At 42.3% G+C, this 19565-nt stretch overlaps 1 protein-coding gene across 15 annotated transcripts in view; it reads right to left on the minus strand.

Moving 5' to 3' along the window:
• The window catches only part of LOC107392825 (3',5'-cyclic-AMP phosphodiesterase 4C), a 115698-nt gene that overhangs the window by 16629 nt on the left and 79504 nt on the right, over positions 1–19565 (minus strand). For 9 of the 15 annotated variants that reach the window (XM_054752195.2, XM_070554217.1, XM_054752194.2 and 6 more), the window contains 3 exons: positions 4352–4543; positions 1040–1081; positions 345–381 (listed from right to left, as the gene is read on the minus strand). In XM_054752195.2, the coding sequence (XP_054608170.2) occupies positions 345–381; positions 1040–1081; positions 4352–4543 (271 nt within the window). Of the gene's footprint in view, positions 1–344; positions 382–1039; positions 1082–4351; positions 4544–16514; positions 17138–19565 lie in introns of those variants that run through there. The other 6 variants (XM_054752201.2, XM_054752200.2, XM_054752202.2 and 3 more) reach the window with 3 other exon arrangements.

The following is a 19565-nucleotide window of genomic DNA, read 5'->3' on the forward strand; positions in this document are numbered from 1 at the left end:
AGCATCTTTCAAAGTCAGAGGACTCCAAAGCGCTTTACACTAGAGTGTATCCTTCATCCATCCACACACTGATGGTGATGAGCTACAATGTAGCCACAGCTGCCTCGGGCTACACTGACAGAGGCGAGGTTGCCGAGCACAGGCTCCACCAATTATGACATACAGTCAGAAAAAATAATCTTTGGGTGCATTTGTGTCACTGGTGATGTCGGAGCATTGGTGAGAAATGAAAAAGTGCAAAAAGCCCTAACAAAACTTTGGCTTTGCAGATTTTGAGTTTCAGCTGAAATCACAGGAGTCGTATAGTTTGATAAAACAGGGAACATAGCAGCAGTGTGACTAACCTGTGCAAAGGGAGTCACTATCATGTCTTCTCCATGCCTAAAACAAACAAAACAAACATCTGGTGAAAACGTGAGAGGGAAATGTGATTTCAAACTTCCAAATGATGTTAAAAACCATCAAAAACAAACGATGACAAACTGGAGAAAAACTGCATGTGGTCCAAATACAAGAGTGGGAAAACTGGGAAAGGGTCACATTAGTTGCACAAATATATTTTACGAGTTGCAGCAGCTAAAAAGGGAAGTGGATGTTAGAACAACTGAGGAGTTACGATGAACCAGAAACAAACCTGTTTCCTTGAACTTCAGAAATCTGGAGCTGTGCACAGGTAAAGGAGCAGCGCTCATGCTCTGAGTGTGGTTTGAAAAGGTGAAGCTCTTAAGAAGCTCTAACATCACATCATGCACCTGGAACGACTTCAGGGTAAAACCATGCTGCTAGGGGACGGTAAGTCAACCTGTGCAGCGGAGTCCAGTAACAGTTTTGATGCTGCTCAGACTTCAAAAATCTGTGTCTGCACATGATATAAACTGTTCTAATGTGACTTTATAAGCATAATTTCTGCCACATGCTGGCTGGGACTTTAGTTCAGGTTCAAGATGAGGTGACGTGGAAGCAGAGGGGGTTGAAACATAGGACAGCCCAAAGAGACAGACAGGAATAAAAACACAGCAATCTTCACATGTTGTCTCACCGAGGCAGCCAACTGACTTCCCAATGCTTCAATCCTTCCTCCCTTCAAAACAAAGGAGCGACAGCTATTGGTGGTTGAGGCCCCATTTACATTTTGACTGGCTTCAAACAGACTTTAGCTGCACAGAGAAACCTTTAGCTGTATAAACAGACAACCTTTTTTCTGCTGGCAGCAGGCAATTTAAACCCAGATACTTACAGACGAGACTTTGGGTTTAATGTAGTTTCGATAGAGGATTTAACAACGGAGGATTTTTGGTCAAACACCGAACTGTAAGCATCTGTTTGTTTGCTGATAATTTTGCTAACAATGATGTAATTCTCAACATTTTTTTGCAGTGCACCCAGGTGAACTTAAAAGCCCCAGTGTGTGAAAAAAGTAGACTCTTTAGCGCCACACAGTACAGAGTACCGGTGGGTATCACAGCTATGGTAGCCCACACACATCAAAAAGGCAATGTGTCATCAACTTCTTCCAATTTTCAATTCAGCAATCAGCTCCATTATTTTAATAGGGTCTATGCTATGGACCCCTGGATAACTTCCGGGTTGCAGTAACGTTCGTGTTCTCTATCCTGTTTTTTACTGCCAAGAATAACGGTCAATCAGAACCAGAAGGGTTTTAGTTCCATGTGCAAGAAGATTCACAACATGAGGAAATTGCTGCTGAACAGTCAGGTGCAAACACAACACAGTCAAGTGACTGAAACAATGCGACTGGAGTGAGCAGTCCTAGGATTGTCATTCACAAGTCCAACAACAGAGGGGACGAAACTGTTATTGTGGCAAGAGGTTCTGGTCCGAATGGATCGAAGCCTCCTGCTAGTTGGGAGGCTCCTCCAGGGTGAGACGGGTCAGCTGTGATCCGACCTGCATGCCCCAATGTCCTGGAGGTGTACAGGTCCTGTACTAAAGGAAGTTTGCAGCCAATGACCTTCTCAGCAGAGCGCACGAATCCAGGCCACATTTAAGATGCCACATGCAAATAGTGACAAAGGTTTTAAGTAGCATGAGTACACCTACATTTATTATGAAGGTGAGTTAACAAACCTCTGCTAAGTGATGACACATGCTCGCACTTCACTAGCCAAATTTAGCATGGTGTGAATCAACGCTAACAATGTTATCAGAGACAAAGGGTAATAGTTTTATCGTTTATGATAACTCTGATAGCGTTGTTAGCGTTGCTTCCTAGTAAAAAGCTAGCACGTTGGCCTAGAAATCTAGAACTTCTAGTCACGCTCTATTGGAACCTCCACAGCCCGGACAGTCTGATGCCGTGCCAATCTCAGCGCTCTATCAGTTTGGAGGGTGTGTTGTTACTGCGACTTAGCAAAACTAAAATAGTGATGGCTTGTTTGAAATGGCTTTGGCATCAACTTTAGACTATATAGACTTCATCTGACTCAAGGGCAGATACAGGAACGTAAGTCCTTTATTTAGAAAAATAATGTATTTGCATCTTCTTGGATGGTGTAAGGCCGACTGCCCTCTTACTGACATGCGTAGTGGTGAGTATGTCACGTTGTTTGTTGTCTAATAGCACGTGGAGACAGTTTGAAAATCAACCGCAGATTCTATCCCACGACTAAAGCCTGACTCATGCTTAAGCAAAGGCACATTTGCGCCCCCGCTGCTGCAGCGTCGTATCTCCTCTGCATTCATACTGGCCCGACCCTGTTGCAAAGAAATTCTCCGCCAAAACAACAGAGGGCGCACTCCTATGCAGGTGTGCATACTCTTGTAGTGACGTGTCTGCCCTACTACTATTTACTATTTGCGACGCACATATACTCGCAAAAAGATGGACGACACAGACACAGAGCGAATCATTTTATTGAGCAGGAGCTGCTTGAGCTAGAGGAACAACTGTTATTAGAAAGAGCACAGCGAGAACGACGAAGGAAGAGGCATCGGTGGTGTGTAAGTCCATTGTCAACACTTGCGCTGTTTACATTTTTTAAGGGAAGCTACATCGTGCCGGAAATGACGTTGGGTTGTTTGGCTGACCAATAACAGACGTCCAGCATACAACGCGGCCGTCGGATGTTTAGAAAATAGAGCTGGACTCCAACCGACGATCCAACAGTGTTGGATCGCCCATACGACGTTGCATCATGGCGATCCAACAGACCCGACATGCTGGAGCAGTGTCAGTATGAATCAGCCTTAAGAGTCGGTTGTGGCCAGACGATATATTCACATATGTACTGTAGGATAGCTTGCCAGGCTACTAGCATGTACCATTAAGCAACTCATGGCAGAAGCTTGCTAACTTGCCTTCAAAGTTATGAATGTCTGTAAACACGTACAATTTTAAACCTTAGTCTTCCATTGTGCCATCTTAGATGTAGCCCCGATAATTCCGTAAACATTGTTGATATTATCTTCGGCCGGTCCTGCATACAAATGACATGGAGAACACGAAGGTTACTGTGACCCGGAAATTCAGCTGGCTAAAAAGTCAGGAAGTGTCAAACCAGGGGTCCGTGGCAAACAGCCTTTTACCATTCTAAACTAAATTTTATCTAAAAATGTGTTGAGCAGTAAAAACGGAGAGGCGGAGGTGTGTCACATGTGGATGGAACAAGGCAAGCAACCCAAGAGGAAGGAATAGAATTTCCTCAAACCATCAAGGTTTTTACAGAGAGAACCGACACCACCCCTATATCAAACATGTCCCTAAACAGCTACCGTATTTTAACACGGGGCATGACTATGGAGTGTCAACCACAGTCTAAGTGTATGAAAAAGTACATTTTCAAGCAAATAGGAATACTTAAAAAACATGTTGGTGAGAAAATGTAACGATAAAAGAACGGGAAACTAGATATTAAACGTGTCAAAATATTACACTGGGGCTTTAACACCAATAATGATTCTGATATTATCAACAACTTTTTTATTTTGTTCCAGTGAAGCGCCTCGTGGTTTTGTCTTGAGGGGTTCTGTACAAAAAATAGTTTCTTCTTCTTCCTGTTAAACAAAGGATCCCTTTATTAACGTTCCCAATTTTGTTAACTAATACATGTCCTTAAGATTAGGACAAAGAAGAGGGTCTGCTTACTGCATTACTTAATATTAACATTAATATTAAGCAGTGTTTAACACTTTATTTAATTGGTTTATTAATGCTTAATAATGCACTAAGTAACATTAATAAAGAGACCCTTATTGTAAAGTGTTACCCAAGCATCATGTTTTTTTCTTCAGCTGTGATGCAAATGAAAACAAAACTCCACGATCCTTTTGTTTAAATCTGAACCAAAGTCACAGCTTTTCACTCAAAGGGCTAACCCCAGAAAGCACTTACAGGTCGCTGGCGGTGGACGAGTTACGAGACATGGCTTTTGGTGACAGGTCGAAGTCTGAGTCGGAGCGGTAGAGGAAAGACTCGCGGCGCTGACTGTGAGGGTAGTTCCCCTGCAGAACCAGACCCGAGCCTGGGCTAGTTTGAGAGTCCAGTGGACTGCGACCCACTGACAGGCCATTCTCCACATCAAAACTGCAGAAAGAGACAAGAAATAATAAAATTCAATTTTTTTTTCTAAAAAAAAAAGGCTTTTTTATACTGCCTGGGATTGAATATCTATTGTTTGGAATTGTTTTTCAACCATATCTTTGTGAAAAAACTTAAGTTGCTGCAGTAAGTAAAAATACACATAATGAAGCTAATAAAAGGCATTTAAAAACTAGTTCAAAACATTAGGAACCACCTATAAACCTGCTGTTTGTGTTTTATTGTTTGGTCAAACACTTAAAAATGTCCCTCGGTAAGGGGAATCCTGAAAATGACCTTTTCTTCTCAAACCTAAATGGGTTTGAGAAGAAATTACAGCTTCAAAGGTTTTCTGAGATATTGTAATGATTTACAAAGTAAAAACAAATCTGTTCAAAAACACTAAAGCACTGTCTGAAAATGATTTGTTCCATTGGTAGTTAAGACAGTAGGAAAACTATCTTCCATTTTCAAAATAAAATGTTCTAACAAGGTAATAAAACCCACATGCTTCCGATAATCAGACAGTTTCAGAAGGAAAATTGCACTACCTTTACTCACAGGTGCTAGACGGTTTGAATCACAGAAGTAAAAGTGGGAAATTTCTCAACAAAAAAAACACACCTTTCTCTTTTATTACATAGAATGACTAGCAGCAGACAAAATAAGAGAAAACTACTGTAAACCTGCACCCCTTTGCTAACCATCTGCTAGTGAGCAGCATGATAAAATCACTTCTGGCTGAAAGCGGGACAGGTCACCTTGTGATAACTGGAATTCCACAATCAAATATGCTCTTACGCACATCTTCTCTGTGCTCTCTGTACATGACGCCAGCATGGGCGTGTTTCATCAGTGTGGTTACCTAAACCCTCCGGACCAATCCTGCCATCAGCCCACCACAGGGCGGGTAACCAGCTGCTCTGCTGCTTTTTAACTCAGTCCAACGCCTCAAAATAAACATCACAACTCACTTTGGCCACCATTAAATCGTTTTGAAGTTCTTCCAATTAAGATGAAGTCCTTTCTGCAGACTCTATGCTGCATAATTATACTGTGCCTTGCTTGAAGACACACAGGCTGTTAATCAGGAGATAAAACAAACTACAGGCTCAATTAACTTGATCTAAAAACCCAATAATTGTTGTTTCTCTGAGGATAATTTTCCTTACTGATGTGATTTTCCAGCACTAGTGTGGATGTCTCGGTGACAAACCAACAAGACTTGTCGTTTTTTCTGAATGTGCTTTTGTTGCATCCATTAAATTCCACGGTTGTCCCCCTCCCTCTCTTCACTCGCCCATATCAACAGAAAAGAGAGAGCCAACATTGCCTCTTGGTCTATTTTTAGCTCTGCCTCCAGGGCTCCACCAGAAATAGTTCAGATAAATGAAAGATAGCTGTTATGCAACGGATCCTGAATGAAACAGGCTCAGTTAACAGAAACAGAGAGATGAGGAAGAGGAGGAAGGCTGCATCCAGCACAGTGATGTGTTTAGCAACTCGCACCTGATTGGTGCAATGAGATGGAGAGAGGCAGGGCTGCAGCAGCAGGGTTTGCCTCAATGACACCCCCTTCCACCACTCTTCACCCAGCCCCACTTTGCACCCACCATCCCCCCGCCCCAGCTCGGTGTAGCCGGGCGTGACGAGGCTCCATCAGAGGAGCCCAGCAGTGACGTCAGGAGCTATAAATAGATCAGCCTGACAGGAAAGAGGTGAACTGGGAGGCTTGTGGTGCTTACGTAGATGCCCCTCCCCCCCGTTAGCTCTCCTCTCAGGTTCCAGATAATTTCTCCTCCACACGTTATGTTCATGAGGGATTCTATTTTAAAACTGTACAAGGTATCTCTTCAGAGCAGGGCTCCTGCTCGTGTCCTTATGTTGTACGTTTTTCCTAACTCTCCTTCATCCAGTTGAATTTGCTCCAAATCACCTTTTAAAATCGTAGGCTTTGAATCAGCTGGAAAAAATATCACCTTCATGTGGAGTCTATTTGAAGAGAATCACCAAGGCTAGAAGCAGTTGCACACATAGGAATATAGATGACTATGAAACAGATATAACTAGGATTGATTCATCCTCTGAAAGCGCTTGTTCCTGTAGGGAGCTGGTGCCTGTCTTCAGCAGTGACCGGGTGAGGGACGGGGACACCCTGCACAAGTCACAAGTACAAAACCAGTACTAGAGTCAAAGCTATTCAGTTCCATCATTTATGGAAAAACCAAAATCCTGAACAAACAAAAATACACATGAAAGGAAAATATAACAGCTTATACCAGATTCATTATGTTAAAGGCTGCATCCGCAGATTTAGGAGTTTTCTGTAGCCGTGAAGAAAAAAATAATATAATTTCTAGCAATAAAAACCACAGCTGGACTGCATCTGATGGAGGCACAGCACCCACTACTGAGGGAGATCAGACACTACAGCTGCTGCTGAGGTGTGTCTTTATTTTTAATTATCTTATTCTGTATTTGCTAGTTTTATTTCCGGTTTTTCTTTTTGTTTTCCCGGTCTGAAAACTTGAATTTTATTAAAATAAATTATCCCATTTATCTCCACATCTTCTAACAGCTGTACACTCACTTATATCTTCACCACTCCAATCAAAACCCTGCGATCGCCACTGACAGGGGACACTCACAGGAGGGGACGCTGGCGTCTTGTATATTTAAGACATGTATTAAAACTTGACCTTGGTCAGTCTCCTGCCTCATGCATTGTTCTCCATTTCTCTGACGTACATCAACACTCCCCTTTCTCTCTTTAAACTCTGTTTTATTTAACGTTCCTCTATCTCACACACAAATACATCCTCACCTCTGCTTTTGTTCCCAGGATGTTGAGTTAGTGAGAGAAGTGACAGAAAAAAAAAGATTAGATAGGTTCATTTTTTTATTTTGTTTTGATTTTACGAAACTTTCTTTACACATATGCAACAACAAAATAAACATCCCTGGCTTTAAAAAAAAATCAGACAGTAGCTGCAGTTGTTTTAAATAACGGCGCGTTTGCTCATTGGAGTCTGGACTGAGGGATTTCAGACAGCAGCTCTTACGTGTACGAGAAAGATCAAGAGAAATGCCATCAAGTCCAGATGTTATCTGATGGAGAAATGACACAGACGCAGGACCAAAGGTCATAATCTACACACGCACACACAGTCCGTCCTGTTTTCTTTCCTCGTAGCGTGGGAAATGTGCCGAGGGGCCTCAAACATCACACCGGGAAGGAGCGGTGGGAAGAGGTGAAGGAAGAGCTTGCGAGTGTTTGACGGAGGCCAAGGTTAGTTGAAACCATCACAGTGAGCTTTAGCTCTGAGTCAGAGCTGCAAATTAGTAGACATAGTTAGGGTCCTGATGAAGGTAGAAAAACAAGCATGTATGTTTGAATATCACAGCACATTTGTTCCAAAAGCAGCAGAAAAACAAGCCACTTCCCCTCTTATCTAGGCCGTGCCAAACAGATCCTTCCTTTCACTGTCACTCTGAGGTTTGTACCTCTGGCTCTTTGTGTGTAAATGTCATCATGACTGCACACACAAAGGAGACGTGGAGCATCGGGCTGGGACAAGAACAAGCAGGAAGTGTTTTTAATGCAGTTGGATCCGAGCAAAACAAAGGCAAACATCAAACCGCTACCCTGTAGGTTACCGCTTTGCAGTTTCATGAGTTTGACTAGACACCATTTCCTTTCAAATAACGATAAAAAAAAATAAAAATTATTATTCTGCCCTGTAATCACCAACAGCTCCAGTTTATGTTTGTTACTTTCATTTATAGTTTCCTTTGTCCTCGGTTCACATCTTTGGCTTTTTTATGGTAATTTTTTATGGAATGACTGAAAGACTCGGGTAGTCCAAAGATCCTGCAGATTATTTCACAGACAATTTAACTCAGAAAAAGACTAAATATGTCACAAGTGAGCCATAAAAATAGCAATAAAAGTTAAACAAAGAACAAAACGTTCCTTTTATAACAATTTATATGAGTGTCTGCTCTGTATCTGCTCAGGAGAGAGAGCGGGTTGTCCAGTAATCAGAAGGCTTGAAGGGTTTGATCCTGGCTCCCACCAGATAATGCTGCAGTTGTGTCCTTGGGCAAGACACTTAACCCGCCTTACTTGCTGGTGGTGGTCGGAGGAACTGGCGGCGTCAGTGTTCGGCCACCTTGCCTCTGTCAGTGTGCCCCAGGGCAGCTGTAGCTACATCGTAGGTGATCCCCAGCAGCGTGTGGATGTGTGGCGCTGTACAAATACATTTTTATCTGACACTGGTCCAACTCTTGTCTAGATCAACTTGTGTGTTTTCTGCAACTGATAACAACTAATAACCAGATGCATTTATGGTTTAATACCAGACCTACAGCGGGTTTTTATTTGCTTGTTTTTGGATCATATTAAATAATGGACAGACCAATACACATTACCTTAAAGGTGGTCAAATTTTTTAAGTTGTTTGATCTTTTAATTCAAATTTAAACAATCAGATGTTTTTTTAGATTTTGGTTTGTGGCTACACACATCCAGGCCCGAAGAGGGACAATGTACATCTAACAGATGATTATAGTTTTTCAGGTATTTTATGAAAATAAACGTATAAATTACACAAATCACAAATAAATAGCATATTGCCCCCTTTAAGTGACTTTCATTTATTAAAAAGATTAAAATGCATTTTAAATTAAGTGCTTTAATAGAGCGCTCTGGACTCACAAACCTCCACAAAAAACTGCTGATTCTTTCCCTTAACTTGGACGTTTACTGCTCGTCTCTGTCAGAACAGAGCAAGCGTGTTCAACATCTGATCCCAGAGCAGCTCATGTCTCTAAATATAGACAACAGGAGGAGAAGGCTGCAGCCAGTCATGCCAGCTGGTGTATTTAACAGTTTTCTGTCACCTCTGACCTAAAGGCAGAAGAAGAACTCGTCTTGAAAAACTGCAAAAGCTCAGATTCATGTTCATGATTAAGCAAACTGAATGTTTGAAATGTGATCTAAAACTGATAATAACAGAAAAACAGATCAAGAACAACATTTTTGATTAGTTTCTGTTTAAAATATGTTTCGCTTCATATTTTTTCTTAGTTAAAAAACAATAAAAGAGTAAAAATATTCATATATAACTCTATATTTGTTATATCTAAATGAAATTCTACTTTTAGCAGCCTGGTTCTGTTTTCTGAGACGAACTACGGCTGGAGCTGAACAGGTTAAATTTTTGGAGTTCAGGGTTGATTTGCTCCTCAGGATGGATATCGATCCTATCTGCAGCGATTAGCTCTGTCCGTCCAGCTGGGCAGAAATCCATACAGTGGCTGATCAGCATTGACATCATTAGATACTGGTTAGAAGACTAACACACTGAGCCAAACCAGCCTGGACACACACACACGCACGCACGCACACACACAGAGGTGGTGTGTGATTGTAGCCCCAGCAGTAGAGATCTAGATTTGGCTCCAGCATCGATCCGAAAATCAAACAACCCCTACATCGAACTGGTATACAACTGGGCAGGCCTGTTCAGGGCACCAACATACACTCATACACACACTCATACACACACAAACACACCATCTTTGCCCAGCAACAGGCTATGCTGTGAGAGCTCGTCTAATCATGGTCTTACGGCACTAATTGGAGCCTTTCGGTATCCAGTGATTGAGTCTGGATGTGAGGCAGGAGCGTGCCACTTCCTCCTCTAATTAGCTAAGAAGCAGCCAATCACATCGCTGATCAGCAAGACACAAGCACAGAAGGCAACTTGAATGTCTGCAGGTGATTTCTTCATGTCAATAGTTGAGATTAGCTTTACACAAATTACCAGAATAAGATATGTTATTGAAATGTGAAGTCTATTTCTGCACCAGACTAAATCCTGACATCAACAAAAAGATTATGTAACTGATCCAAGTTCAAAACGGCATATTTTATCAATTTTATTTTCAAGACAGAGAAAAGAAAACTGGTTCATGTCACGTTCATTCAGTCCTAACAGGCTGCAGACTCAGCTCTGACCTCCAAAACAACTCCTGCATCATCTTACTTTACATAAAAGGATCCAAAAAAGGTTCAAGCAAGTTCAAAGAGACATTTGTTTTCCATTATGCACTTTGATTCTCTGCTGCAGAATCCAACATCACGTTTTCTTAGCCATGTAACCAATAAAGTCCTCACTCTGACTGAAAGGTCCCCTCCAGTCCCCGTTCCTTTCCTACCTGGCCTCCCGCTGTGTAGGCGGAGCACTGAAGTGTGTGTAGGTGATAAAGTTCACCTGTGACAGGACCAGGCCTCATGTGGACGCCTTATTTCCTCGTTCATTAACAGTCCGTGAACTCTCGTCTTTTCCGGCAAGGAAATGTTGGAACAAAGCTGTTGTGCTGCGCGCTAATTTCTCCCTGAGCGGATCATCATCGTTCCTGGACTGGAAGAGATGTCAGGATGACACTCCGTCCACTTTTCTATCAGCAATATTCAACACAGTCACAGAAACACAATCACGACTGTCTGCTGACGTCAGTCGTAGCTTCATGGCTGTTGCTGAAATGTCAATCGACCGGCTTGCAGGCCTGAAATTATTCCCGGCCCAACGCTCAGCACGCTGCGCTTTGGTTCCTTCGTTGAAGCAGAGTCCAAAACAGAAAAGAATGCAACAAAAAAAGAAATAAGGAAAAATGAAACTAGCTGGTTACTTTTGTGGATTTTTACTAAGATGTGTAAGAGTGGAGTGGAAGAGAGCGACTCTGGGGGTTCTGCAGTTCAGCCAACTGAAGCTGGGACTTTGAAAATGATTTGGGAGCAGGTCCAGGGAACAGCGATTGTCACGTCAATATTTCCTGTCAGTCGGCACCTCGGGTCAAAAACTCTCAATGAGAGCGTGAGACACAAAAAAGAAGAGTTTTAAAAAGATAAATGAAAACTGTTCAGATCTCTGCATTGAGAGAAGAGAGACGCCTGCCCAGTGAGTGAATGACATCCTCAACAGGGAGGAAGTCAAACAAAAGAGATGGAGATACAGAAATGATATAATAGCAACCAGGCCATCCACAAACATAAATAGGGTTATGATGTAAGTGAAAGGATGAGAAAAACAATCATTTGTCCTTTACCAGAGCAGGTGGAGGAAAAAGTTGAATTCAGACCTGATCATTTTTCATTTTTGCTCGAATTCAACTTTTTGTGGTCTTAACTCTACAGACAAAAATCAACAACATTTTTGTAGTTAGAATAAAATGTGATCTTAGTTTAGTTGGTCAAATCAGAAATGTTTGTAAAACCGTAAGCCTTTATATTCTGTAAAAGGATGAAATTAAACTTATGAATTACAAAAAAAGTCTATTTATATGATACTTTTTCGCACAGACTTTGCAATTCAACACATTAAAATGTAAAAAAAGTTGAATCCAGCTCAGTCAGACTGTGTAAAATAGTAATTAGTAGATGTCGGCTAAAGGTTTTCCAGTTAAGGAAATCAGCATAATATTTTCCCTCCTGCTGAGGATGAAGGCAGAGAGGAGAAACTTTGGTTCAGCAGGACGAGACCTCCTACAGGATCAGGCTCAGTCGTGAGACACGAGAGACACACGTTCTACAAGACGCCCGTGACGAGCATAAATCACGTTGATTGTGTCGCAGCAGGATGAAGAGAGGAAGCCATCAGTTCTGTCAGAACAAGTGAGCAGAGCTGCAAAAGCTGCGGACGCATAATGAGACTGCCGATCTTGTCACAGCTGACTCATCATCGCTGTGAGCACGACTTCATTGCTGCCTCTGAGCTAACGTGACTCTCTTTCAGTGTTATGTTGCAACGTGCTGGCAGCTTTGACCTTTGACCTCAGGTAGAGTGAGCTGTCTGTCATGCCGTGGCTTGTTGACACGACCTGAGGCCCACAGGGTTGGACAACCTGCTGCGACACCACCAAAGGTCAGTTTCTTTAAACTCGTGCTGCCCCTACACAGACTCTGACATCCTGACACAATAAGCTGAATTAGACACTTCATCTTATTGGTTTGGACATGACTTTATTTCTAGAGCTGCCAATCTCTGATCTACATTCTTTTATTTCTGAGTATCGGAGGTAAATAAAAGCTTCTTCAGAGGCACAAAATGCACATCAAATAAAATAAGTCCAGTCATAAACTGTAAAGTTTGCTATCTGGTTACTTCCATGAGACATGAAAGGCAACAAGGAATACAGAAGGGGTTTGTTTTAACTCACAACTACTGTGGAAAATTAGGGGATTAAAGATTATTATCCTTTTAACAACATGAGGTGCAATAAATCCTAATTTTTCTCGCCGTTTGCTACGAGTTCTATTATCACAAAAGCTCACAGCACTTTGCCTGTTTCTGGGTCTCAGCCTATGCCGTCCAAACCGAGAGTGAACATCAAGGGTCGCCAAGGTGAGATTGCCACGTTCATTCAAATTACTTGTAATGTAAATAACCTGATTTCTAGGCAGATAACCCAATTTTGTATAAGAGGGAAAAAATATTGATCGAGACATCCCACATAGAAAATATTGTGAAAAGCTACTGGTTCTGCATTATTGCCGTGCTGGAGCGGCGTGCTGCACAACCAGCAGCTGGATTAAAGTAAAAAATAAATAAATCAGGTTTTTATTTAGATGTAACGGTAGAGAGTAATTTAACAGATTTATACTGTTTGGGTGTGTCACAAATTTGGTTCAGACGAGGTAAAGAGCTGAATGGGGTGTGTTAACACACACACACACACACACACACACACACACACACACACACACACACACACACACACACACACACACACACACACACACACACACACACACACGTGCGCGCAAATATTAACTAGCATACAGATAAAAACAAATAGATTTCTTGAGACAGTTGCATGTTGGTGCCTAGCAGTGACAAGGTTGCAGGTTTGATTCCCAGCTGTGAACTCTCTGTGTGGACTCTCTGCATGATCTCATGCATGCATGGATTTGTCCTCAGGCGTTTCCTCCAACACTCCAAAAACACGCATGTCAGGTTAATTGGTGACCCTAAATTATCCCTAGGTCTCAGTGAGTTTGTTAATGTCTGTGTGTGTCCCTGTGATGGACAGGCAACTTGTCCAGAATGTACCCCGCCTCTCGCCTCATAACAGCTGGCGTGGAGCACCAGCTCCCTATGACCCCACTGAGTACGTTGTTCAGAAAAAAAGTGATCATAAAAAATGATATTAGCCACTAACGTTTACGTAGAAGAAGTTCACAGAGCTTCTACAGGGTGTGAACAATTAAAACCTTGAATTGATCCTCACTGCGTAGCTGGGATGACATCAGTCATCTGGAAAACAAGGCTGCACATGCCAAATCACCGTGACTTTCAACGACACACGGGGCAAACTCATCTGACCTCAGAGGTTAGAACCTGCCTGCTGCCTCCTGCAAAATGCATCTCAGCGGAGCGGTGGTTCACTGCTTCGTGTTCATCTACATTTTAAACAAACTGGGGGAGAAATGTCAAACTATCTGGTAAATACTCAAACAAGTTTTGTTTTGCTTGTTTAGAAGAATCGTTTCTGAATAAACACAAGTAGGAGCGTAATACATGTTAATATCACCAGGAACACGAGCCCCATCTGACCGTGAGTCAGAGTTCAGTAGTTATCATGGATCTCTGCTTGGAGATTAAACCTAATGAATAAATCAGCCCCTGGCTTCAGGCATCATCATCATCACCACCACCGACCGAGTCATGTGGCCTGATAAAAACAGCAACGACACACAGTAAAAGACTAAAATAACCGGATTTTAAACAGTTTTTTAGAAAAATTTAAAGAGTCAGTCACCCCCACCAGAGTATTAGTCCACCCACACTTCCTGTTGCAGCAGAGCCCAAACTGAGAATGATGCACTAAATATTATTTAAGTAATAAAAATATCAGATATAATTATTTAGTTTTTGATGATTAAAGTAAAGGCAACACTCCACAGTCACATTCCTATATTTTCATTTATTTATGCAGATTTAATTTTATTTGAGCTTCTCCTGTTTGCTTAAAAACATCCCGTGTAATTGATGACTAAACTAAACTAAATTAAGCTAAACCAGAAAAACCACTAAGCTAAGTGGATAAAGGGAACCTTTAACCCTCCCACTGTCCTAATGGGTGTGACCCCGCTAGGAAAGTTCACCATTGAGCAGGGTTGATGGTTTATCCCTTGGGTACATGTGGCAGGGGTGAGGAGTGAGCACCACCTCACCCCTGCCACGTGGATCTCAAGGGATAAACTATCAATCCTGCTCAAAGGTCAACTTTACTCATGGGGCCACCCATAAATACAGTGGGAGGGTTAAAGAGCAAGTCACCCCCTACCAGAGTATTACTCCACTCCCACTTCCTGTTTGAAAAATGCAACAAATGCTGTTGCCTAGCATACCGAGAGGGTGGAGCTGCTAACAAATACACACACACACACACACACACACACACACACACACACAGGATCACAATGACATTGTGACATCATATGGTACCAGCTAACATTCTAGGGTACCTCTTAGCCAATAGCGATGGCAGATCTAAATTCAAATGCAGTGCAGAGTTTTTACCTGACAACGGCACAACACTTGATAGTTTTAGGCAGAAAATTAAAATTTTAATTAAAATGCACTAAAGTGCAAAACTATTGACTACACGTGTCTGCAGCACGATTAGACATGCATTTATATAGTTTGTCAGAAAAAAATGTTGATTTGGGGGTGACTTGCTCTTTAAATAAGCCTAACTGCGTTCCTCAGCAATGTTCATTAAAATATTTTCTATCCAGTCATTTTTATTAGCTGCCTGACATAAAATTACTCCCCTGCCCCGCATGATGTCATCATTACGTTACTGGACAGAAGCAGAGTTTCCTTCTGACGCCTAAGGAGGAAAACATTTCCAGGTACCCACATCTGGTCAGAATGAGATCCCCCCCCCCCCCCCCCCCCACACACACACACGTTTCTAATAAAACATGTTCTACCTCACAGCTCTGAGACAAATCCAACTCAAAGTTACAAACAAGCTTATACGTAATTAGAATCTGACTCAGGAAGCTGTTCACAGGTAAAAAAGGTCAAAACGATGCTAGCAGATATTCTGGATTATAAACTAATTCATGTTGCACGAAACACTGATTCATAAATCTGGTGGTCTGACTCACAAAGCAACTTTAAACTAAAGTGGTGATTGGATCCCTCTGAGCTCATCGGTCTCGCCGCATTTTACTTTGTCTGATAAATTATATTAGACTGACTAAGGCGCTCATTATGACATCATGGATTAAACCAAGTCTGAGAAACGCTTTTACATTTGTTCAAACCAGCTGATTAAAATTCTGATTCTTTATTATGTCACTAAAAATAAAATAGTATTTTATTTTAAATTAGTCAAGGTGAAATTTAGTCAAATGACTGTCTATTTCAGTCTGGATCGAACATTTCCTACTAATGATTAGATCACATGAGGTTAGACTCAAAATATTATTAACTACTTTTAACTCAGGGAAGCATGAAAGCAACATTTCTGTAAAGATTCTGTCGAAGAACATCAGCTTTAATCTTATTAAGAATATCGAAGAAATATTTCAAAGAGAGAGAAAACCAGAAAACGTTTTTATTCCTAATTTAAATTTGGCCGTGACTAAACTGTGAGGAGTTGTAAAAATTGTATTATCAAGATTTTTGCAGCTCAGATTGTGTTTTTGGAATGATTCAACACCTGCCTGACTGGCCCTAGCCCATCTCCACATTTTTACTAAAATAACAACAATCATGTTTGATTCCTCAGGTGATTATTAGTTTATCTAATGGGAATAGCATGATAGAAATAAAAACTAACTGATCAGCAGGTTGTCCTGCTACAAGTGTTTCAACTATAACTCAAAAAGTTAACTTTAAATACAAAGTTTGACAAGTGTTAAGAGTTGTGCAACATCTGGTCACATCTGTCCTACCGCCTGCGTTTCTGAACAATGTCGATGGGCCGGTTGACGGCGCACGGCGACCCACAGATGTTCCCACTCCGAACTTTAAAGCAGCGATCCTGGACCGAGGGGGTCAGATACACACAGCTATTCGGTAAACTCATGTCAGTGATCCTGCGCGTCTCCTTTCTGCCTGGGGTCCCTCTAATTGTCCTCTCCCTCCTCCGAGCGCTCCTCTGCTCCTCGGCTCCTGAAGGCTCTCCGCTTCCCACTGCAACATGCTTCCGTTGACGCGTAGACAGACGGAGGGAAGCCCTCGGTGTGTTCCAGCAGCATGACTCCAAGTCCAGTGTGAGCACAGAGCAAAAGGAGGATCAAAGCAGCGTGGGTTTTAAAGAGTTATTTCCTCAGCAGCGCGCTGGAGCTTCATGTGGTGAAGCAGAGAGCGAGGTGTCAGCAGAAGAGGTCCATTTCAAATCCACTCTGAGACGCTCGCAGCTGAACTGTTGTCTCTCCCTTCATGGCTCTTGCTGTCCGCCTCCTCCTTCCAGGCTTTAAAAACATGTGCAAGTACAGTATGTGTGGGGGCAGGAAGTGAAAAGGGGGGAGTCTTTGTGTGTGTGTGTGTGTGTGTGTGTGTGTGTGTGTGTGTGTGTGTGTGTGTGTGTGTGTGTGCGTGCTTATGTGGTATATATTTAGAATATAGTAAATATGGAGCTTGGGGATATTTTAACTAGTTAGAGGTGCGTGCACACACACACACACACACACACACACACACACACACACACACACACACAGACAGACAGACAGACAGACAGACAGACAGACAGACAGACAGACAGACAGACAGACAGACAGACAGACACACACACACACACACACACACACCATTTAACAATATGAAATTGTTATACCAGCTGTTATTTTGGTATTTCCAGAGGTGATCTTTCTTGCTGTGTTTACTTTCAAACATAATGAGTTTTCTCCACTTTTAAGCGCCTCATGATTTTTATCATGAGAGATGCTATATCAAATATCCTTTTCTTTCTTTTTCTTTAACTTTTCCATGAAGACAGCACAGATTGACCTGCAGGATGAGGCACGGCTGCAACATCTGCAGGTCTGTGCCTCAACCTGCTGTTTGGTTTGATCACAACGGCTGATGATGGCCCGATGACGTCACCGAGAGGTGAAACCTTTGCTTTCGACATCGAAGGCAAATATTTGTTTTTTGAGAGACGGTGGACGTGTTTGGCAGGCACATGGGAGAGGAGGTGGACCACAGGGGGGCTTAAAAACGTCAAAAGCTGGCTAAGAGTTTCAGCAGCTGGGGTGATGACAGAAGCTTCAGCCTGAGCTTCACCTGTTTTCTGCCTTCTCCAGAGAAAAAAAAGAACGCTGATTTCTTCCAGTGCAGCAGCTTTTTCATATTTTAATAATGACCATCTCAGAGATTAACCACTCACTCTCTCATGATACTCCTGCATGAGATCTAATTTAATTGGACCAAATTTAAGCGTCTACATGACAGCAGTCTTATTGTTTCGTCTCAATAAAAAATGACTGAGTTAACAGTGTTACATCAGTTGACCTGGTGCTACTCTGATGGTCCACTTATTCAAATATATGAACATGGTAAGAAAACCAGATTAGATTAGGATCAGATTAAACTATTATCCTGACCTAGGCTTTACTGACCTCCGTTTTACCGCCATAAACTCTCCAGTTAAACCAGACGGTTTCTACCAGGTTTAAACTGGACGCTGAAGAAACAAAGAGAAATAATCAGAATTAGATTGGTAGTTTCACTGTATATTTAGTTAAATGTTAGTAGAACTAAATCTGAGACCATGGTCTTGAGTCGGAAAAGAGTTAAAGGCCTTCTTCCAGTCAAGGATGAGGTCCTGCCCCAAGTGGAGGAGTTTAAGTATCTAGGTGTCTTGTTCACGAGTGAAGGAAAGATGGAGCATGAGACCGATAGGCGGATTGGCGCTGCGTCTGCAGTACTGCGGGCATTGTACCGATCTGTTGTTGTGAAGAGAGAGCTTGGCCAGAGGGCAAAGCTCTCGATTTACTGGTCGATCTACGTTCCTGCCCTCACCTTTGGTCACGAGCTTTGGGTAGTGGCTGAAAGAAAGAGATCGTGGATACAAGCAGCCGAAATTAGTTTTCTCCGCAGAGTGGCTGGGCTCTCCTTTAGAGATAGGGTGAGAAGCTTGTTCATCTGGGAGGGGCTTGGAGTAGATCCACTGCTTCTCCACATCAAGAGGAGCCAGTTGAGGTGGCTCTGGCATCTAGTTAGGATACCTCCTGGACACCTTCCTGGTGAGGTTTTCTGGGCATGCCCAACTGGGAGGAGGCCTAAAGGAAGACCCAGGACACGTTGGATAGACTATGTCTCTCGGCGGGCCAGGGAACGTCTTGGGATTCCCTCAGAAGAGCTGGCCCAAGTGGCTGGGGAGAGGGAAGTCTGGGCCGCCCTGCTTAGGTTACTCCCCAAGTGACCGAAAATGGATGGATGGTTAGTAGAACTACTTGTGTAAAACAGATAAATTACTGCTCAACTTATAAATAGAATAGGTGCTAAAATATAAATTCAGTCATACGAGGTACTTCTGAACAACAATTTACCTCAAGGTTCATTAGGAAGGATGATTAAAAACTTTCTCTCCATGAATATTATCACTCCTGCTCAACTCCAAAGGCTCAAAATTTCCAGCCATAGCTCAGGAGGTAGAGTGGGTTGTTCATTTATCAGAAGGTTGCAGGTTTGATTCTGGCTCCTGACAGAGAATTCTGTAATAGTGTCCTTGGGCAACCCTCCCTGCATGCTGGTGATGGTCAGAAGGACAGGTGGCGCCTGTGCTCGGCAGCCTCGCCTCTAAGTGTAAATGTGTGTGTGAATGGAGGAATGATACACTGTAGTGTAAAGAGCTTTGGAGTCATCTGACTCTGAAAGGCACTATACAAGTGCGGGTCATTTATCATTTACCTGAATTGGGTTATAAAAAAAATCCATTATCGCAGTCTCTGGTCTGGAATAGCACTAAAACTTGCTTCTTTTCCACATATACAGTA

This window comes from Nothobranchius furzeri, chromosome 8 (genome assembly GCF_043380555.1).
Source record: "Nothobranchius furzeri strain GRZ-AD chromosome 8, NfurGRZ-RIMD1, whole genome shotgun sequence".
In the NCBI taxonomy this organism is placed as follows: Eukaryota; Metazoa; Chordata; class Actinopteri; order Cyprinodontiformes; family Nothobranchiidae; genus Nothobranchius; species Nothobranchius furzeri.